At 48.2% G+C, this 21,217-nt stretch overlaps 1 protein-coding gene across 3 annotated transcripts in view; it reads left to right on the forward strand.

Annotated features, from left to right (window-relative positions):
* LOC8038552 overlaps positions 1–5,135 on the forward strand; it is a 189,185-nt gene extending 184,050 nt beyond the window's left edge. For all 3 annotated transcript variants that reach the window (XM_042292503.1, XM_042292504.1, XM_040221319.3), the window contains 2 exons: positions 668–829; positions 1,248–5,135. In XM_042292503.1, the coding sequence (XP_042148437.1) occupies positions 668–829; positions 1,248–3,209 (2,124 nt within the window). In that variant the 3' untranslated portion in view covers positions 3,210–5,135. The remainder of the gene's footprint in view (positions 1–667; positions 830–1,247) is intronic.
* Positions 5,136–21,217: the final 16,082 nt, after the last annotated feature.

Below are 21,217 nucleotides of genomic sequence, written 5' to 3' on the forward strand. Positions count from 1 at the left end.
CAATGGCGGACATGTTCACAGCGATGCATGCAATACATGTAACTTGCGGCGCCATCTTTTGAAAATCGCAGCGAGCACATGACAAACAAATATATAAGTTACATTAGAAGAAAAATGTATGTGAGAAGATGCTGCAGGTCTAATTAGAATATAGCACCATTTATTTCCGGGCCAACAAAATCCACGGTTGCCAACTTTCGGCAAATATTGGCAGCTTGTCTTTTGTGTATTGGCGACTACAGAAAGTTTCTTGCTCGATGCAAGCTCAAGTACCCATTTTAGTTGTTAAAAAAAAAAAAAAAAACACTAATTTAATCTGTGTTAATATTTCTTTCTTTTTTTTTTCGTAACTCGATGCAAACATAAAGAGTATTGAAGTTCTGTTATGTCTTGCATAACTGGCGAAGCTTCGGTACCATAGAAATTTTGTTTATAGACATCGGTACAAAAACTAATATCGACAGAAATTTACAGAAGTCACTTTTGCACCAAGGGTTTGGGACTGTTCACGATTAATGAGCAGAGGTAATAGGCCTCTACTTTCTGAAGCATGTCTTTTATATGATAGCAAAGAGTTATCTCGAAATATTGTCAAAACTCAGAGGTCCTAGTGGTGGTGCTTGGAAGATCCTCAGCTTATTGCTGCTTCTGTTCTTTCTAATTGCAGTGTAAAGAAACCAGGATGGACGATCTTGGAGGAGTGGGAGGGGAAACGTCAGCTGGTACCGGCATGTGCCTGTCCTCAGCCAAGTCGAGCCCTGACCTGTCTGTTCCAGGGCCCATCTTCTTCTTGATCAAGGAACAAGCCAAGTCCTTACTTGCCATCAAGGTGACACATTAGGCTCTTTTTTACTGAGTGAATGGAACCTGGGGAACCTTGAAGATGGTGGCATCCATTTTTCCAAAAGACGTCACTGTTTTGTTTTATTTGACTTGTTGGGAAACTGCCTCTAAATGAAGCATCAAAGCAGGTGGTGCGGTGCTCAAGTACCCCTTTCACTTCTGTCTTAGCTGCAGTCCTTGTTTGCAGACTAGTAGCAACTTTTTGTTATAAAAATTAGGTTAACTCTAGAGCTAAATACATAAGAGCAGATAATATAGACGTGTCAAAACTTAGGCTGTTTATAATAGTGACTGTATTAATCTAATAATGAACGTGTGCCATTCACTTAGTATATTTTTTATAATGTACTGTGGTGGTATTCATAGCCGTTAATAAACTGGTATTTTGTTTTCTGAACTTTCAGGAACTACAAGACCGGGTTCAGGCTCTGGAGGGCTTTCGCAATGACATCTTCTTTGCTATTCAAGACATTCAGCAGACAATGCATCATCCTGCGAGACAACCACAGATAAAAGTTCCTCCTGACAGCGTCCCGGTCAGCAGTGCTTCAGGGGCCTCTGGTGAGGAGTGTGTGTCTCCAAGCAGCTCAAATTTCAAGTCATGGACCTTGAACCCAAAGCCTAGGCGACACAAAGACACGGTTTTGACTTCGGCTTGTGCTAGGACCAAAGTAAAGGACGGCAGTGCCTGCGAGCTCAGCAGCCGGAGTGCACTCAAGCCTCCAGCCACTAGTCTTTCATCACAGGTTGCCTCAACGTCAACCAAGGGGGACACCACGTCCACCATCTTGGAGAGCGACAAACAGGACAGTGGCCTCGACTCAGATTGTCGAGAGCATGGCTCACAGGAATCGATCCTTGCGCCCAAGGACGAACTCTTACTGCTTCTGGAAATGATTGGCGAGCGCGGAGTGCAACTTCAAGAGAAGGTTCAAGAGATGGAACAGGCACAGGCGAGCATGGGGCAAGGCAGGGACTGTGCCCCAAGGAGCCACAGCGAGCTGCTCGAGTTCCACGGAAAGGAGCTCCAGGCACGACTCAGCGAGATGGAAGTTGAGCGTGCTAACTATAGGACAATGGTGCGTCAGCTGCAGTCAACAATTCACAGGCTGGAAGGTGAGAAGATGGCCTGCGAACACAAGCTGCAGGCCACTCTCATAGAGAAGAAGCAGCTGGAAAAGAAAGTCCACAGCCTGCATTTGCAATACGTTCGGGGAGAACCGAGCTCTGTGCCCTTTTTGAAGGCAGAGAGCTGGCCCACGGCCCATTCTCAAGATGCACAAAGCCTAGGTGGTCTGGAAAGGTTGAGAAGGGAAGTGAAGGGCATCAAGTCAGAAGAAGGCAAGGCAAAAGTGTCGACGATTTTGAGAGAGTCTAACCCCATCGAGCTGAAGAAACTGTTGTTATTGTACACACTCGAGAACCAGGCTCTCCAGGAGAAGGCCGAAGAGAAAGAGCAGAAATGGTATAATAATCTGTCTGAGTGGAAAACTACAGAAGCTTCCCTCCGAACAGACATTCAGAACTTGATCCAGGAGCGTGACGAGTGTGTCGAGGCCCTCAGAAGACATCAGACGGAAGTGAGGACGCTGCAGGCCAAATACAAAGTGCTGGAGATGACGGTACTGGCATTCAACAACTTGGAGCGTAGCGACGACCGCCATGGGGAGCAGTGTTGTGCTAGTCCATTGCCGTACGGTCCTAACCAAAGGCTAGCACGGTCGTACCATTCGGAGCTTGCCTACGGAGAGCCATGCTACAGGACACAAAGCCTTCCGCCTGTCCTGCTTACGCAAGCCGAGAATGGACCGTTGCTTCGGTGTCAAAATGCGACTGCGCTCCACTGCGCCGGCAGCTCTTTGACAGAAAACTCTTTCGAAGAAGCTGCCTTCAACAATGAAGGAATGGCATATGAACTGGAGGATCAAGTGCACGAACGGCCTCTTGCATTCACAGATTCTCCACTGTCCTCGCCTAAGAAGTTGTTCCGTCCGTTGTGGCAGCATCGGCACACGGGACCTTCGGGAACTGTGAGTGACGCCGTCCGGCTGATGAACCTCGACGAAGAGCACAGGGAGCTCAAGTCAGGACCGCAGTCAGACATTGATATGATCTGCAGCGAGTTTGATCCTCTTGTGAAAGTGGAAACTCCTCCAGCAAGGGATAGAGATCCTAACACCAAGCCATTGGACTTTGTGGACTCGCTCGACCTTTCCATTCCTTTGAAGCCAACAAAGACTGCGATGTTAAGTGCTACTAGGCCCGCTCGAGCCCGCCTTGAACTCAAGTACCTTCCGACACCCATTTACAGTGCACGGCCTGTGGTGAGCCAGAAGCACAGGACATTCTCCAAGTCTTCGGATTAGGTTGCCAATAGTTTGTTTTATGGGTGCACTATAGAGATTTGTAAAAAAAAAAAGAAATAGTAGTTGTTTTTACGGTCGTCCGGCGAAGCAAATTTGTAGCCTTTATTTTTTCCTTAAGAAGCAGCAGTCACCATCTTCAATATGGGAGTGCCAGAGTTCTTTTGGTGAATGTAAACATAGAAAGTGCAGCAAAGCAAGCTTTTAGTGCTCATGTAAATATGTATTATAATATGGTTTTCAGTTAGCAAAGCTTTAAGATCAAGAAAGTTAGGCGTCAAGTTGTGTTTTTTTGGATGCTCTTAAAATGAAATTGTTGAAGCATATTGCAGTTCTAAGATAGAAAAGCACACGTTTATAGAAGGATAGAGTATTTACAGATGTACCCCTCTAAATCTCGCCTCTTTTCAGGTCGAATGGGTTACTGCTCATCATATTTGTGTTTAGCAAATGCCATGATCATGATGCAACAATCGCACAAATTTAATTTAAAGTTTGAGGAGGCAGTCATTATAAGCCAGTGAAGAGGGATATTTTCCGTTATGCTGTATCCAACTCTGAATGGCCAAGCAATAGGAAATTAAACAAGCCCCTTCACATCAGTCACATTCTTTGTTTCATCACTCACTCAAATCAAACTTCTGGAATTATTGTTTTTAACAGTACAATCTTTCTCGGTGGCTATTTGTCTTTGAAGGTCCTAGTGACGAGAATGAAATGCACTGTCTTCGTTTTGTCAAATGAACCAAGATCGTGGTGATTACTCCAGCACCTCTTAAACCAGCTATTATTCCACTGAATTATCTTCGACCCCCAAATTTCAAAATGCTTGCTTCAATAGACCGATCTCGCCAACCAGTCTGGATACGCTACCGCTGCCGTGATGCATGGAAGGAACTTTAGTCTTTCTGCGCGTGCGAGAACATCGCTGCAGCTTTGTTGCACGTGCTGAGCACGAGACGGCTCAAGTCGTCTCGGGCACTGCCGCCTGCTTCCTGCGAACTAAAGTTATTGCGATGTCACGTATGTATCGATCGCCTGGTGAGATCGGTCTATTTGAAAACCCTTTGCAATGTTTCTACAGATGTGTTTGCAAGGTCGGTGTAATGACAGGCTGACTCAGTTGGTCAAAGAAAGCCAGAATGAAAGAAACTGTTCAACGGCATCGTTTTTACAAATTGAAAAGTATAAAAAAAAATCATTTTTATATGAATGTTTAAACAACGGAAAGGTTGTTTTTTTCTTTTGTAAGTTATGTGGCAGACGTTAAGACAATATAATTAGAGGAATTGTACATCAAGGGACCAATCGAGGTTGACATTCTGTGTAACACCAAAGATACTTTTATCCCGTTGCTCTAGGTTTTGATAAAGCCTTGATGACTGATTGCATCCGTTTTCTCCAAAATTGTAGTTCATGTGCTTTCTTTTTTTTTTTTTTTTTTTGTGGGGTGTGTGCATTAGTTGGTGTTCTTGATAGCTTTACAGCATGTGTTGCTTCATTTGTTCACATTTGCCTTGTAAAGAACAAAAAGAAATGGACATGATGCGTCATCCGAACGTAGGTAAAACAAGCTTTTACATTCTTTCAGCACCGTCTTATCTGGCTCCACCCCGACGTTCAAGTGCAATTCCAGCCAGAGGAACGAAGCAAAAAAATCCAGCTTTCAGAGTTGCAGTGCCTTGATCAAAACCATCCATGCAACGAGCTTTTCTGCGGAGTATATCATCATACATGACCACTTTTCAGAAAGTATGCGGTGGATCGTCTAGTGATACTACGTCATGCGCATCATGGAAAAATCGCACCTACCAAAGTCAGTTCCGCGAACTATGGCAGTTTGAGTGTACTTGTATATTTCCCATAATTGACTAAATAAATGCTGCCTCTTTGCTATTGTTTTAAATAAAGGTATATGTGATTACTTGATTCGGCGCCCATCTCCCTAAGTGTCTGGTTCTTCGTGCCTGGCTCCCTCAGCCATGGACACGCCACAGGTAAGACGGACACCAGGTACAGTCCAGGGAATGGGAATCGTGATGCTCCGGAATATAATTCTAGTTTCAAATTGGGTATGTGTGTATCATATGCTCACTGTCAGGATGAGAACTGCAGGGAGGTCTCGGTTGTCCCGCTTTCAGCGTGAGCTCTTTGGTAACACTCGGGCGTTGAGTGAGCTTTGAGCGCGCACGCGCAGTAAGAAACCAACACGTGCTGGAAGCCGGCCGTCTGAAGCAGACGCTCTGCCGTTTTCATTCTGTCAGTAGTGTATGTATCGCTCTATCATCCAGTAGATTGTTCCAAGTCCACAGTCCAGCACGCGTATGTTCGTTGCTTCGGAAACAGAAAGAGAGAGAGAAAAAACTTTTATTGGCGGAATATGAGAATTCCTTAGAGGGTGCGGTCCTCGTTGTGGCGGCGACCTCCTTAGCCCTTTCCACCAAGGCGCTTTGCACCTCTGGGTCGGAGCTTCGGAGCGAGGTCTCCCACTCATCATGGGATGGGATTGAAGGAAAAGGGTCTTGTGGTCAAGCCCATATTATGTGGGGCAGAGTGGCTTTGTCTCCACATAGGGTGCATTCCGAGGTGGGGTACATTGAGGGGAAGATGTGGGTGAGGATAGGGGGGTTAGGAAAAGTGCCCGTCTGGAGTTGGCGCCAACTATGGGCCTGCTCCAGAGTAAGGGACTTGTCGGCTGGCGGATAGACCTGACGGGAGAGGAGGTAGTGTGTGGTGATTTCATGGAAGCTGGATGGACGGTCCCTGGCGGATCTGGCCCCGTGATAGGGATGGAGGCTAGGACCTGCCCGGATAGTGTATCCTCGGGCTTGTTCATGGGCCGCCTCGTTTCCCTCGAGACCAGCGTGCGCGGGTGTCCAGACTAGTCTGACGGGGGTCTGGGGCGGGTTTCTGTGAAGAATTTTGAGCGCTGGCTTGGAAATGCGGCCAGCTGCGAAATTTTGAAGGGCGGTTTTAGAATCCGTGATGATCACTGGGGGCGGCGGGGGGGGGGGGGGGGGGCGTCACTGTGAAGACGAGGGCTATGGCTACTTCTCCGCCGTTTTGGGTCAGTGGTCAGGACGGTGACAGCGTCGATGGGGGAGTGTAAGTTGTCAGTCACCGCCGCCGTGAAAGCCCCATGGTGCCTGTATTCTGCCGCGTCGACATATAGGACACCCGGGTTATCCCCGTAGGTTCTTTGCAGGGAAATAGCGCGTTGTCTCCTGCGAGCAAGGTTGTGGGTGGGGTGGACGTTTCGAGGTAGCGGATTTGCTATAATTTTGTTGTGGATGTTGGGCCTGATGGGGGATTTGTCTTGGTGGAGCTTGTAACATCCAATGTTTAGGCTGGCGAGTATGTGCCTACCAGTGGGGGTGCGGGAGAGTCTAGTCAGTTGGGCAGCACGATGTGCTTCTGTTAGTTCGTCCAGGTGATTATGCAAACCAAGTCCTTCCAGTTTGGCAGTTGGAGTGCTAGGCGGTAGGCGCAGTGCTATTTTGTAGGCCTTGCGGATCAAGGTATTAACCTTATTGGTGAAGGTCGGCGTGAGGCGTAGCTATGGGGCCGAGTATGTTAGCCGGCTTAGGACGAATGCCTGTAGGATGCGTATGCGATCCTGTTCGTTGAGGCCTTTATGTTTATTTGTCACCCTTTTCAGTAGGCCTATTGTTTGATTAATCTGACTTTCTATTCGCTCAAGGAATTTGTTATTGAGCCTATTCGCCTGGATCTGCAGTCCCAAGATTTTGAGCTCCTAGACCACTGGGATTGGCCTGCCATTGATGTGTAGTTCGATGTCAGCGTTGTTTTGTTTCCTAGTGCTGGGAGGCCGAAGTAGTATTAGTTCCGATTTCGCCGGAGAACAAGCGAGACCTGCTCTCTCTGCTTCCTCCGCTACTATGTCAAACCCTTGTTGTAGTGTTTCTTCTATATGGGCGTCACTCCCTCTGCCGATCCAGAGGGTGATGTCGTCCGCATAAAGACTGTGTCGGAGTTGGGGAATTTGGCCTAGCCTTTTGGGGATGTTGATGACTGCCAGATTAATAGAAAATGGGCGAAAGCACAGCCCCTTGCGGGGTTCCCCTGCTGCCAATTGGGTAGTGTCTGACGTGAGGTCGCCAACGCTGATTACGGCAGTTCTCCCGAAAAGGAAAGCTTTGATGTAGTTGTACGTCCTCTCTCTCCGGGGTTTACTGACCCCAGACCCCCCAGGATGGATTCATGGGTGACATTGTCGAATGCCTTTGTGAGGTCTAGGGCCAGGATGGCTGCCGTGTCGAGGTTACCTGTGGATTTGATAATTTGTTCAGAGAGCTGTAATAATATGTCCTGCGTGGATAGCCCAGCCCTGAAGCCAACCATGGTGTGCGGGAACAGGTCTGCGTCATTCACGTGGTTGGTCAGCCTATCTAGGATTATGTGTTCCATTAGTTTACCCAAGCAGGATGTTAGAGAAATAGGTCTTAGGTGTTCTAGGGTGAGGGGTTTCCCTGGCTTGGGGATTAAAATAACTTTTGCGTGTTTCCACGACTCGGAATCTTCCCCTCTCTCCAACATGTCTTGATGTAGTCGGTGATGTCTGTAATGGATGAGTCATCAAGGTTGCAGAGGGTGCGGTTGGTTATTCCGTCCGGTTTTGGCGCCGAGTTGGGTTTGAGTTTGGATATTGCCAACCTCACCTCCGCCTCTGCGATTTCTCGGTCCATGTTGGTGTTTTGCTGCCCAGGGTACGGAGGGAGTGCATTTTGGGGCCCGGTCGGTAGGTATTTTTGGGTAGCTTGATCGAGCAAATCTTGATCCGAGCCTGGGAAATTTTGTACAAGTTTAGTCATGCGATTCTTTTGTTTCGATTTGCCTTGATCCGGATCAAGGAGGTGTCGTAAGAGGATCCAGGTCTTTTTCAGCCCAAGGTTACCGCGCATTTGATCGCAGATCTGTCCCCATTGGTCTTGCACCAGGGAACTCGCGTGTGAGCTGATTTGTCTCTCCAACTGGGACAGTTTGGTTTTCAGTTTACGGTTGTGTTTGTTCTTTCTTCCTCCACCTTTTTAGAATGCTACTGTAGGCTTCCCATAGATGTTGTAGGTGGGAGTCTACCGTTTCCGATGGAATACTCGGGTCTAGCTCTTTGGTGGCTCCTCTGACATCCCTCAGCAGCTGATTAGTCCACTGAATGATATCGTCGATCTGTTCGTGTCTGCTTCTGTTTTCTGTTTCGTTGGACTCTCTGACTGCTCTGAAGCTTTCCCATTCAACCAGGGTGCTTTGCCTGAGGGTGCGAGTAAGCCTCATGTTGGGGGAGAGTGTTGTGCTTATGATGAGATGATCACTGCCTAGGCTGTGTTCAGTGACCGTGCTCGTGAGCCGGTTGATGCGTGATGAGAGGGTGAGATCTGGTGTTGTGTCTCTTTGAACACTGTTGCCTATGCGTGTGGGTGCTGTTGGATTGGTCTCTAATGTGAGGTGATGTGATTGTATCTGTAGCCAGAGGTCTCTGCCCTTGGGACTGCAGTTCTAATAGCCCCACGCGGTGTGCGCGGCATTAAAGTCTCCAACTATTAGGAGAGCGTGTGGGCCCGCTTCTTTTCTTGCGAGCGAGAATAGCTGGTTGAATCGGTGTGTCCTACCCTGCTTATTTGGTGAGCTGTATACGTTTAAGACACATACCTTAGTCCCACCTCGCTTCGGGGGATAGACTGTTACTAAATCATGAGGGATGTCTAAGCTGTCGAATTGGTGCCGCGACGCGGGGATGTTTCTGTGCACCAGGACGGCGGTCTTGCCATTTTCTTTCCCTTGGTAAGCTTTATACCCCGGTAACTTGACCTGAGTTTCCACTTCCTGGAGTGCGATTATATCCGGGGGAGTTTCGGCGTTTTGTACTAAAATCTGCAGATTCGCTCGTTTCCGTTTGTAACCTCTGCAGTTCCACTGCCGAACTGTGACTCCTTTGTGATTAGTATGTGCCATGGTGCGGTTGTTAGTGCGGGGTCCGCCGTGTAGGTGGTTGTATACGTTGGGCTGGGGTGCGTGAGTTCATGCTGGGGAACTCCAGGGGAGGCGTTCCTTGATCTGGAGCCGCGTATCGCATCCCTGTACGCCTTTGCCACTCTGCTTTCAAATTCTTTTAGGAGGCCACTAAGCGAACTTTGCATCGCGGTTTGTATCGCGTTGGCAATTTTGTTGTCAATGTTTGCCTCCAGGTTAACGCATCCTTCCCTGATCAAGAAGATGTCCTGCTCCATCTTGGAGTATTTGCTGTCGGGCTCCCCGTTGGATCGAGAGGTGTCAGGAATAGTGTCTTCATCTTGTCGCGGCCCTCTTTTTTGAGGCTGGGGGCACGACGGGGGATTGTGTGTGCATGCTAGCCTTAAGGTTCTAATTTTCTTGTCTCATTGCCTGTATCTCGTGTCTAGAGGCCTTAAGTTCTCTAAGGAGGTTTTGATTCTCTCTCTGAAGCGCCGCCTTCTCAGCTCTGAACTTAGCGAGCTCTGCCGCTATCTCTTGTGGGATTTGGGATGGGGGTGGTGCGTGGGGCGAGTGGGTATGGGAGGGTTGAGAGTGGGTTGACCTCTACCCCGAAGCTTACCATTTTAGAGGTGTCCCGCGCCTTGGGACGGTGCCTGGAGCTCGGTCTCCTAGTGTTTCTTGCCGGTACAAGGCATGGGCCATATGCATGGGTGCTTAGTAGTCGCCGAGTGTGACTGGTTTGCCCTGATAGTGAGGGGTTTTCGATATGTGTCTCAATGCATTGTAGTGTCGATTAATACAGACTAAGCGAAACTTTAACCTTGTTGCGATGTCCTTCGTTTATGCCGACATTCAGTATACCGGGTGTTTTTGCGAAGACTTTCAGAAATCCTAAAAATTAGGGCGTTTGAAAAAAGAAGAAACTCTTCGGGAACAAACTAGTACCAGCCACGGCGGACGTCAGGGATTGTCAAAAACATACTAATTAGCCAGCTAATTCATTAAAATTTGTCAATTAACTTTTTAATTAGGCGAAATAGACATATGGTTCCAGTTAGAAAGTTGCTGAGCGTTATTGAAAACCACTAAATCAGTCATTTTCAGAAAGACTGAGCGCGTGAGAACAGTAGTACCGCACTAAAGTTACCACTCGTGGAGCAGGTACAAAGCTAGCGGTTGAGGTAAGGCGCCCGCGCGATTTTTCCGCCTCTTATCTAGCCCCAGCCTTGTACCTGCTCCACGATTGGTAACTTTAGTGCGCTACTACTCTTCTCACGCGCTCAAAGTCTTTTTGAAAAGGACTGATTTAGTGGTTTTCGATAACGCTCAGCAGCTTTCTAGTTGGAACCATATGTCTATTTCCACTAATTAAAAAGTTAACAACTTAATTCATTAGTTGGCTAATTACTATGTTTTTGGCAATTCCTGACGTCTGCCGTGGCTGGTAGTTTGTTCCCGAAGACAAGTTTCTTTTTTTTTTTTAAACGCCCTAATTTTTAGGACCGGGTGTTTAATTTTGATTCGAACAGATATATTACAAAACATTCGTAAAAGATGCACTAATACGGTTTCTGTAGGTGAGTTATACGGCCAGGGGGACATTATGTGGGTGGCTAATCTTTGCGATAAGTCGGATAATTAACTAAACTTCCTTAATTAACTTTGTAATTACTAAAAATAATCATATGGCTTCAATTAGAAACATGCTGAGCATAATCAAAAACCACTATATCAGTCAATTTTAGAACGACTTGAAGGTCGTGGGAAACTCGGGGGCGCACCAAAGTTACCACTCGTGCCGCAGTCGCAAAGCTAGCAGTGGCGGAACACGGATGATTAGATTATCATCCATGTTCCGCCACTGCTAGCTTTGCGACTGCTGCACGAGTGGTAACGTTGGTGCGCCCCCGAGTTTCCCATGAGCTTCAAGTCGTTCTAAAATTGACTGATATAGTGGTTTTCGATTATGCTCAGCATGTTTCTAATTGAAGCCATATGATTATTTTACTAATTAAAGAGTTAATTAAGGAAGTTTAGTATAACTCACCTACACAAACCGTATTAGTGCATTTTTTACGAATGTTTTGTGATGTATCTGTTCGAATCAAAATGGAAAACCCGGTGTATATGTACCGGAGAGATCGCTGATCGCTTCAGTTCACCGGAAATCGGATAATCCGCTTTCAACTAAATTCAGTTTATCTACGTCTTTTTATTTAATATTATTGCATCTCACACAACGCTTATGCGCTCAAGTACATGGAGGTTTTTGTAGGGGTATAGTGGGCCTATAACTTTACGTGAGAACTGAGTGACAAGTGACATGAACATCAGTAAATGGTTATCTTGGGCATAGAACTCGAGGTAAACTAAATAGAATTCCACTGAAATATTGTTAGAATAATTGTTAAGTACTCAACTGCATCTTTTGTATAAGCACTGAAAGTTGCAATCAAACTGCAATTTGTATTCAATAGATAAATAAAGCACACCATTTGGCATTCGATAATTCAAACCATGTCGGCATGAGAGATAGCGCAGCGCTCAAATAAAACTTACACTGTATAAAAGAAAAAAGAGTTTTCGACGATTTTGTTTTACAGCATACACGCGCTTGTCAGGTCACCAGTGCATAAGGGGCAGGAGCGGATCCAGACCTCCATTTTAGGGGGGGCATTTCCTCGGTGTAAAACGGCGGGGGGGGGGGGGGGGGGGAGGGAGGGCATGTTTTTTTAGGAGTTATCGTTTTTACTAAACTCTGATAACATAATATAGATCTTGAGAGCTTTTGTATCTGTTTACCTGTCGGGGATGAACTCTTTGAATTAAAACCTTTCGGGTGACCACGCTAGAGGTAAGTATCTAAAAAATTGTGGTGGCACTATCCTTTCTGAACACCATAACGCAAGGAATTTTGTAGTTCATAGAAAACGAGATTACTCCATTGGCGTGGCAGTGCGCTAGAAATAGAAAAAGAAGTTTAACAACTGGGGATGAATGTTTGGTGCTATAGCGGCTGTGACAATTGCAGACAGTGTAACTTGATGGCTCAGATATCCCCAGCGGGGCTACAACTTTCGAGCTTCTTTTGCTTGAATATTTATATATTCTTGTTACTTTCGCAGTGCATGTACGGAGAGCCAACCTTTGCCGAACGTTATACGGAGGAAGCTCATGCAGCTAATGACAGTGCGAAAAACGTTTTAATCTAAAACTCGGCTGTTCTTTGAGATTAAGCTTGGCATAGTAGCTAGAACTTTATATTCAGTGCCAAAATGCAGAACGTGGTTTTAAAACATACTTTTCATTGTCGCCGGTTGCTTCAATGGAGCGAGTACGTTGCAAGCAAGCGACAAAAATGGCCCGGCGGCTTCGACGCTGCTCGCGGCGTCAAAACACTGTTGACGCAGCGAGCGAAACGAACGCTGCCAGGCAAGTTCGTCGGTTGTTCGCCGTATATTTGAAATGTCCAGAGTGCAGCACATGCGGCATTGCCAACCCAAGCTCGTGTTTTCACGTGTTCTGGATGCAACTCGAGGGAACGAAAGCGAATAATTGTTGCAGATTTTTGAAAGCATGTTGCAGTTCGGCAACTATAACTTCTAAACTTAGACGAGACTTAAGACCAGCAATGGATTCTTCCAAATTATATTCAATTGCACTTCGTCTGGATATTTTTTGTATGAAAGGTACACTTACCTGTTTCTGGGTAGTTAGCTCATTCGTCAGGGTCGAGAGGACAGGTGCAGAGATATGATGGGGCAGAGCGGTTGTCCGGTCGGCGAATCTCAACTGGGCTAAAGACCGATCACGACTGCAGCATGGATGTTTGGGAGTCGGTGTTCACTCGAACGGGCACAGGCAGTGGCTATTTAATTTAGTCGCATCTTTGAAAGGGCTCGTTTTCCCCAAGTCCCTAGGTAGGAAATTCGAAGCCGCAGTTGCAAACCAGCAAGCCCCGCCCTCTGTTCCGTTCGACACACACATATTCGCTCCTGCAGAGCCGCGCGAAAGCTCTGCCGTCAATCCACAGAAGCCGCGTTTAACTCGAAAAGTAGAGATGGCGCCAAGGGGAGGCAAGGGGTAGCGGGCGCCTTTCATAAAATATGTCCCGCCACCCTAAGTTGAAACGGCATTGTATACAAATAAATGCCTACGGCGTCGGCTTGAGGACCCCTTGTAAGCAGCCTCCAGCCTTTAGAGTGCTCGTACCGTTTATCTTTCTTTTATTAGCTTCCCGCCACGAGAAGTCGTACCGCAGGCACTATGAAGCCCATTAGAGGAAACATCTCCCCCTTCTGCCGCTCGTCGGCTTCTTTCTGTATTCCGCGCTGCGGCGCTGATCCTCAGTGAGGGATGGAGGCGAGGACGAAAGCGGCCTTATGTTTAAGCCAAGGTCGTGGGGAAGTCCGGAGCGTCTTCAGGAGGAGCTCAGACCCGGACTACATTGTACCCAGAGCATTTGCTTCCTCTCTCAGTTGGGAAGAAAAGCAATTGGTCACCTGATTGTACAAGCTGCATCGCCCCCCTCCCCCTGGAACGTCTCCTCCTGGTACGTCCCCTCCGCACTTCCCTTGACAATGAGCACACCGTGCCAATAAGATACCTTTAGTGAGCCCGTGTGCGACAGCATCTCAAAGCAAGCCAAAGAAGACATGCCAAAAGACAAGCCCAGAACCAGAAGAAACCATCAAACGAAAGGTGATGAAAAGGCGGCCGCTAGAGAGGAAGGATAATCCGCTGTGTATAGGATCGTACCCTTGAGAAAGGCTGCTTGGCGTCTGCGTTTGGGAGCTTTCAGGGCACAAATTTTTCGCAGACAACCTCCAAAGAGAAAGAGGGAGACAGAGAGAGAGAGAGAGAGAGAGAAAAAAAAGGGGACTAGATATGTTGAAGGTATTTTCCCCCCGTGCTCGACGTGCTGGCCTTGTTTGGAAGTGTGCCTGCAGTCGAGGACCCTGATATTTGGTGCGCCTCCCCACTGTCTCTCCACTTCGAAACTCCTAGCGCCGTCCCTGTCGGGAAGACGTACCGTGACCTTGACGGAGATAAACCCCACCTTGGAAGCGCCCAGCAGGCGCGTCCACCCACCGCTGTTTTAATCTTTTGTCTTTCGCGTTGATTGCTTACGTTTTTTTCTTCGAGCTGACAAAGAACCCGGGGGGGGGGGGGGGGGGGGGGGGGGGTTGCCTGGCGAGGCGTTTGGGGGGGCGATCGCCCCCACCGCCCCCCCCCCCCCCCCCCCGCTTGGATCCGCCACTGACTAAGGGGAGATAAAATGTGGAAGAACGCGATTGTTTCTCAAAACACATATCTGCCAAATGACCTAACATAGCCAAAATTTGAATGGTTCGAGAAACCGAGAACCGATCCCTTTGCTCAAGAGATTCATTGGGATGGGTCGGACCCCCACTTCGATGCAGAAGATAGAAAAATTCATAGGCTCCTTGCCGCATCCTGCAGATGACTGAGCAGCTGTGGCCGTTGTGTTTTAAGATGCACCATACATTCGCGGTGTGATAGAAGGAATCCTACTACTGAGTTTGAAACGCGAAGAAATGCGTCCCGCTAAATTAGACGAGAAGCGCCAAGTGACAAAATGTCTTTATCCGTCCATCCATCTAAAAAACCGTGAGTTCGCGAAGAGTGTGCACTGAAGCTGAGAGCCCTCAACATTTGTTTGGAAGCGCCGCGCGATCGTACGCCCAGTCAGTTATATCCCCCCCCCCCCCCCCCCCCCCAAACACCTACAGAAGTGCGCGAACTTATGGTCCCGCTTGGAACCCCTCTTAGAAATTTGCAACACTCCCTAGATTGACAACCCTGAGAAACGTCTCTGTGCGCCTCCTCCTCTCCTATTAACCTCCCCCACCTATGTTGCCAACTTTGAGGTTTGAGGGCCCTTCGGGAGGCGTCACGTAATGCATTTTTTAAAACTGTCACTGGCAGGAAAAGGACGGCCGGGAGGACTTGCTGTTCCAGCGCGAACCTTCTACGTTAGAAAACACTTTGGCGTCTTATGAGCGAGCATGCTCATCTAAAACACGGCGCAAGGCAATGAGCGCGTGCTTAAAGGCTAGACATCCGAAAAAAACATCCCGCACTTCTTGTCCTTTCAGTGGCTACAGCGGATTTCTTAGTTGCCTAATCAAAATTCTGACTTGACGAGCGTGTTTGGAGCTTTGAACATAAACCCGAGAACACTAATTCGAAGGTAAAAAAAAACACACCAGAGTTGTCCTACATTTTGAGTTTCCTGGGTTCGAGCCCCACCCCTGCCCGTTTCGATCTGGATGAGAATCGTACCGGCGTGCGGTCGTGTATCACTACTGCGTGACGCACGTTAAAGACCCCAGGCTAGCGGCTGTACCGCACTGGCTAAATTTCTCATCTACAGCTGGGAGACTCGTCGCCCCTGTGAGGCAGACCAAGTTCTAGGCTGTATAAACACACACACAACCCAATTTTTTTACATTTTGAGTTTGAAAATATAAATAAAAACCAATAATCTAGACTTCGTTATTTATTTTTTTTTTAAATTAAAACTAGAGCTGTCACATAAGTTACTATTCACCAATTTCTTCTTTTCTTCTTTTTTTTTTTTTTGTCAAATATGTGCGTACTTTATCCCACTCTAAAGATGTGCTTTTCTCCATAGCACGCGGCTACGCTGCGGCAAAGTGAGATATGCAGGATCGCGATGTCGACTATAGCTGGTGTCAGTTCTCCACAGTGCATTGGTGTTTGCTGAGAAGCAAACTCAACGAACAAACCCGCCTGAACAACTGTCCGTGTTCGATACGAACACCAAATAGAATAGCAAGTTATTGAAAGCGAAAACCAAAATTTTATCTTTTTTTGTTTAAAAAAAAAAGTTGCACAGATCAGGTTCAGATAACAGGGGTTGCGTTCCAAAATTTATTCGATCCAACTACGGAGTAAAGGTTTCGTACAGTGGCGTCTCAAAACTTACTCGCGCTTATTTGACGACTTCAGAACTAGCGTTCCACAAGCGGGTTGTTTGCTCCAGAGTATGGATGTGCCAACAGTGGTTCCAATCGAATAGCGCAGCGTCATTCCCAGCATCGACCCTGCAAAAAGAACCGCTAGATCTTGGTTTCTTCTAGCGCTGTGAAGGCTACAAATGACGCAGCGCTATTCGATTCGAACCACTATTCGCACACCCCTACTCCAGAGTAATTACTCTCTCTACCCTCCTCTGATTGGTGGGTAACGTCGGATAAAATCGAGTAAATACGTCACGTGAACTGTTCGCGGTGTGCTAGTCGTCTGCTTTCTGCACCCACAGCCGTCAAAGCTCGTCTGCTTCGTTGGCTTTGGTGGCAGACGTTCGAAATGACAGAAAGAGGGGCAGCCATTTATATGTGGTTATGTGGAGAGCATGTCGTCTGCTTCTTGCGCAGGGGTTGCGGTGACGTCAGAACGACGCCGAGCTCTGATTGGCTTTGACCGAAAGGACAGTGGGCAGGTAAGAGCTCGGCGTTCCGACATCAGCGCAACGCCTGCGCAAAAAGCAGACGACTTGCTCTCCGCGTTGCGCGTTGTTGTTTCCAATGCACGAATGGACCTTTTCCGAGAAGCGTTCTGCGCACGCGCGAGCGCCCGATGCCAAGCGGCGGAAGTCGGAACGAAAAATCGAGGAAATTCGGAAGGAGGCTGTATATCAGCGAGTAGAACACGTAACTGCAGCATATATATAATTGTGTTACACAAAAAAAGAACGTCGACGGAAAGGACAACACAACGTTTGGGTGGACGCCACGGATGCCCCTCTTTAAAGTCGCGTTGGGCAGGCGCCGCTGCTCAGAGAGCGAAGAAACTGGTAGCGTAGCCATTATCGATTGGTAGCGCAGGTAGGTCACTTCCTCGATTTTTAGTTCGTGCAGCCACCGCCTGGTGCCGTCGGTATGTGGAAAAGGTCCATTGAGTGTGCACTACATTCAGACCGCGCATTTTCCGCAGAAAGGTATACCTGTTGTTATTATCAGAGTGCGAGCGTAGATAGGAGCTTATCCGCATCCTCATCCTCGGCGTTGGAGTGAACTGCGTATTTTACGTTCAAGGCTGAACATGTTAGAACGCAGTAGATGATGTGGAAGGCATTTTTCCCCCAGACTGTGCGTAATGAGAGGATCTCAGGATTATGCTAGTAAAGCAATGAAGGCTTCAAATATTTTATGTATCCCACCCCCTCCCCCTCACCCCAGAATTGCCTATAGTGGTTTGGAAGTTCTCTCTGTGATTTTCTAATTATCTTCGATATTGAAGTGCGCTACGCAGTCACCTTGCCACACACGGGCCATTACGCTCGGACGCTGCTCAAGTTTGACCTACTGGACTACAGTCATATGGCACAACTCGCTCACCTGGCGCCTTGGAGCATGACCACGTCAGTGTCGGATTGGTCGTCAAACTATGAGCTATGGCACAATTTTATTTTCGCCATTCAGAAGGAATGGCGAGTCTCTGTGAGCTCATCGAGACGAAAGCGTTCACCATAGATAACTTCAGACATCATGAAAGCCGCCCGGCTCAAGCGAGCACTTTTCGCGGCGGGCGCGCATGTTCCCAGTGTCCTACTGCACTGCAGCTGGCGAAGACCCACCAGCAAGCTTTGAAGGTCGCTATTTATTGTGCTCATCAACAGTATGTTGATGAGCACAATAAATGATCGTTCAATCAATGATGAATGCTTGATGATCAACAGTTTGTTGATGATCAACAGTATGTATGCTTCGCAGCGAAAACCAAAAGTGACCCCAAGGTATTTTGTGGCTATACGCGAACCGCCTACGCTCAACGTCGCAGCGACCCTGCTTCAGTGCGAACGAACGTGTTGTTGACTCGCCCCGGGATGTCGCCAATCAGTTCGCTGACCACTTCTCGGTTATCAACGGTTCCTGTTCCGTTTAGCACCCCCCCCCCCCCTTATTTTTTTTTAGCGCCATCTGTCCGACGATTACTATAGCTACGTCGACTGCGCAACTGCCGACCACGGGAGCAAGTGGTGACGACAGCCAGCCCGAACTTTCTTCGGTGACCTTCACCACTAAAGCACTACAAGAAGGCTTCCCCATGACAATCAAGAACTCCCGGTATGTTGGGCCAGATGGTATTGCCCCTATAAGGGCCGCTTCACACATACAGCGGAGCGCTAAGTTAGCGCTACGTGAGCGCTCGAAGGAGCGCTCATGTGGCGCTTCCTGGCGCGTGATGTAGCGCTCTGTTAGCGCTTTAGAAGCGCTGTGTTAGCGCTCTATTAGCGCTACAGAAGCGCTCTGTCAGCGCTACAGAAGCGCTCTGTTAGCGCTACAGAAGCGCTCTGTTAGCGCTACAGAAGCGCTCTGTTAGCGCTCTCACGCCCCTTGTTCCGTGCTTGCTGCTGCGGAATAGCGCGTGCACGGCGATTCCTTGGTTGTTGTTTTTCCTTTGGCATTGAAAGAAGAGGAAGTAAAATAGCCGCTCTCCAAGCAAAGGGTCCGGCAGGCGACCCAGAGTCATGGCCTCTGAGCGACTAATTGATTGGGTACGACCTCATAGCTTTCTATTCGACACGTGTGACGCTGATTTCAAGGACACGCAGGTAAAAATAATCGCCTTCAAAAGAGCTCTGTGTCTCGGTCCCTCAGCCTAGGAACAAGGTTCGCCGGGTATACCCGTCGGTATCTCGGTAGCGAAAGATTACGCGCACCCAGAAGGCTCTTCTAGGAGTTAAGCCGTCCACACAGATATGCACTAATCGCGTACTAAGAGCACTTGTCGCATTTCTATTTCAGCATCCCACATGTCCGCCATGGTGCTGCTGATGCGCACCCAACCACAGGAACCGAAACCGCAGTGCACCTGCTAATCCGCAGTATACCGCGGTACAAGAAGCGCTAATGACGCGCTAACACGGCGCTACTGAAGCGCTAACAAGGCGCTACTGGAGCGCTAACAAGGCGCTACTGGAGCGCTAACAAGGCGCTACTGGAACGCTAACAAAGCGCTTCTAAAGCGCTAACCACGCGCCATATTAGAACGAAGTCACGCGCTGGAAGCGCCACATGAGCGCTCCTTGGAGCGCTCACGTAGCGCTAACTTAGCGCTCCGCAGTATGTGTGAACAGGCCTTAATGGTTAAGGTGCTAGACACGCATGTGTTGCCAACAGCGTCCAGATTGCTGCAGGACCTTTTTTAATAGCTGAGCTGTCCCGCGGGTGTAGTGCTGAGCTCTAAAACATACACCCCTGCACAGGGGGAGGGGGAACCCTTCGATGAGCCAAAGCATTACCGTCGTTTCCATCACCTCGATTTTGTCCCGCACGTTCGAGCGTGTAATCAACAACCAGCTTTACGAATTTTTGGAGAGATTTTATCCGATTCTCAACATGGTTTCCGCCGAAACCGCAGTTGCGGAACGGCCCTTGCCACCGTGACACATTTTGTGAGCTCGAGGTCTTTAGATAAGTCCGTCAAAAAGTACCGCGTGGTCCGTTTCACCAACAGAAAAAAGAACGACATTGTCCTTACACACTCGCTGGTTCCCCACTTGCTGTCTTGGATTCCATCAACATTCTGGGCGTCACACGTGCAAGTTATCTGGACTTTTCTGCCCATATTTCGGATATCGTCTCCAGGGCCCGACGGACGCTAGGGTGTATAACGCGTGTGACCAAACCGTGCGGGCCGGTAGCGCTGCGTACGCTTTACACAGCACTTGCTCACTTCACTCGGCTCGGCAATGTTGTCCCCAGCCCAACAGGACCACTGCGAGCGACTCGAGAGTGTGCAACGCGGTGCTACGCGCATCATCTGTGGCCGGTCATCCATCACCTGTCTGTCCTCTGCCAAATCGTATATGGCACACCTCTTGGAGCTCTTGGATGGCGACCCCCTGTTGAGAGGCGACGTACCTCGCGGGCACGCGCTCTTTGTCGGGTGCCATGACGCTCACTTACGTACGTAAAGACCTCCCGACCACCTAAGAAGATACTACGCATGTCAACACCCCCACGCAAGAACACGTAACCACCACCACTCTCATAGGTGACCACCGCCTTACCATCATCAATGCGTACTGGACTCCTAACCAACCCTCAACGCCCTTCCCGCCGCTACAAACCCTCCTCCCTAAGTCAAATGCTCGCAACACTGTGCTCGACGGGTCGCTTTCGAGAATCCCCTTGCCTTCTGCAGTTAGTGTGAGCAAAAGTACCGGGCAGCCTGAGCCGCTCCGCGGCAGAACCATCTGCCATAGTGAATCCCTGATCCCCGCAGCTGGCAGAGACTTCACCCGAAGCCCTCTGCCAACTTCATTCGAGGAGTCTCGGGAACTCTGCACTTTCTTCTCCCGTCGAGTGGCGTCGGGATCCTCTTGAACCATCGTCATGTAAACTGTTGCTATGCGTTCTTGTTTGTCTTTTCTTTTTTTTTTGCAATTTTTTGTTTGTTTTTTGTGTGCTTTTTTTTTAATACAGTGTATACGGCGGTCGGCTAGCAGGCGCACATGCGTAAGTGTTGTAACCTTACGTATGTGCGTTGTAAATTACAATTACAATCGCTGTTGAAAAAGCTCCGTGCACTAGCTGTACCCCTACACAGTGTGGAAGCGGATTCTTTAATTTCCGCAAAACGTAATCAGTGCAAATTACGATGCGTGGGACGTATGGCACCTGGACTAGACTTACAGCGATCGCTGATTAATAAAAATAAATTTTTTATGTCTAACTGAAAAGAGTAAGTAATTTTTATCTTAATATCCAGGCCAAAAGGAAGGTGTGTAAAGGGAGCTGGTGAAGTCACCTAAGAAAACACCGCGTCGTCACTGTCAAAGAAAAACTTCGCAGTGGTTAATATTATTGCCTCTTCGAGTGCTTCCTCCATGATCAAAAGAGATCGCCTGCTATTCTCCGTCATCGCTGGTATGTGCTTCTTTTTTTTTTTTTTTTTTTTTTTCTTTTCCGTAGTTTGAGACGAAGTCCGTGTAGCATCCAGGAGATAATCCCGGCCATTCCAAAATTGAGTCGCGGATCGTTTAC

Source organism: Ixodes scapularis, unplaced genomic scaffold (genome assembly GCF_016920785.2).
Source record: "Ixodes scapularis isolate PalLabHiFi unplaced genomic scaffold, ASM1692078v2 PGA_scaffold3__209_contigs__length_174095766, whole genome shotgun sequence".
Taxonomy (NCBI): domain Eukaryota; kingdom Metazoa; phylum Arthropoda; class Arachnida; order Ixodida; family Ixodidae; genus Ixodes; species Ixodes scapularis.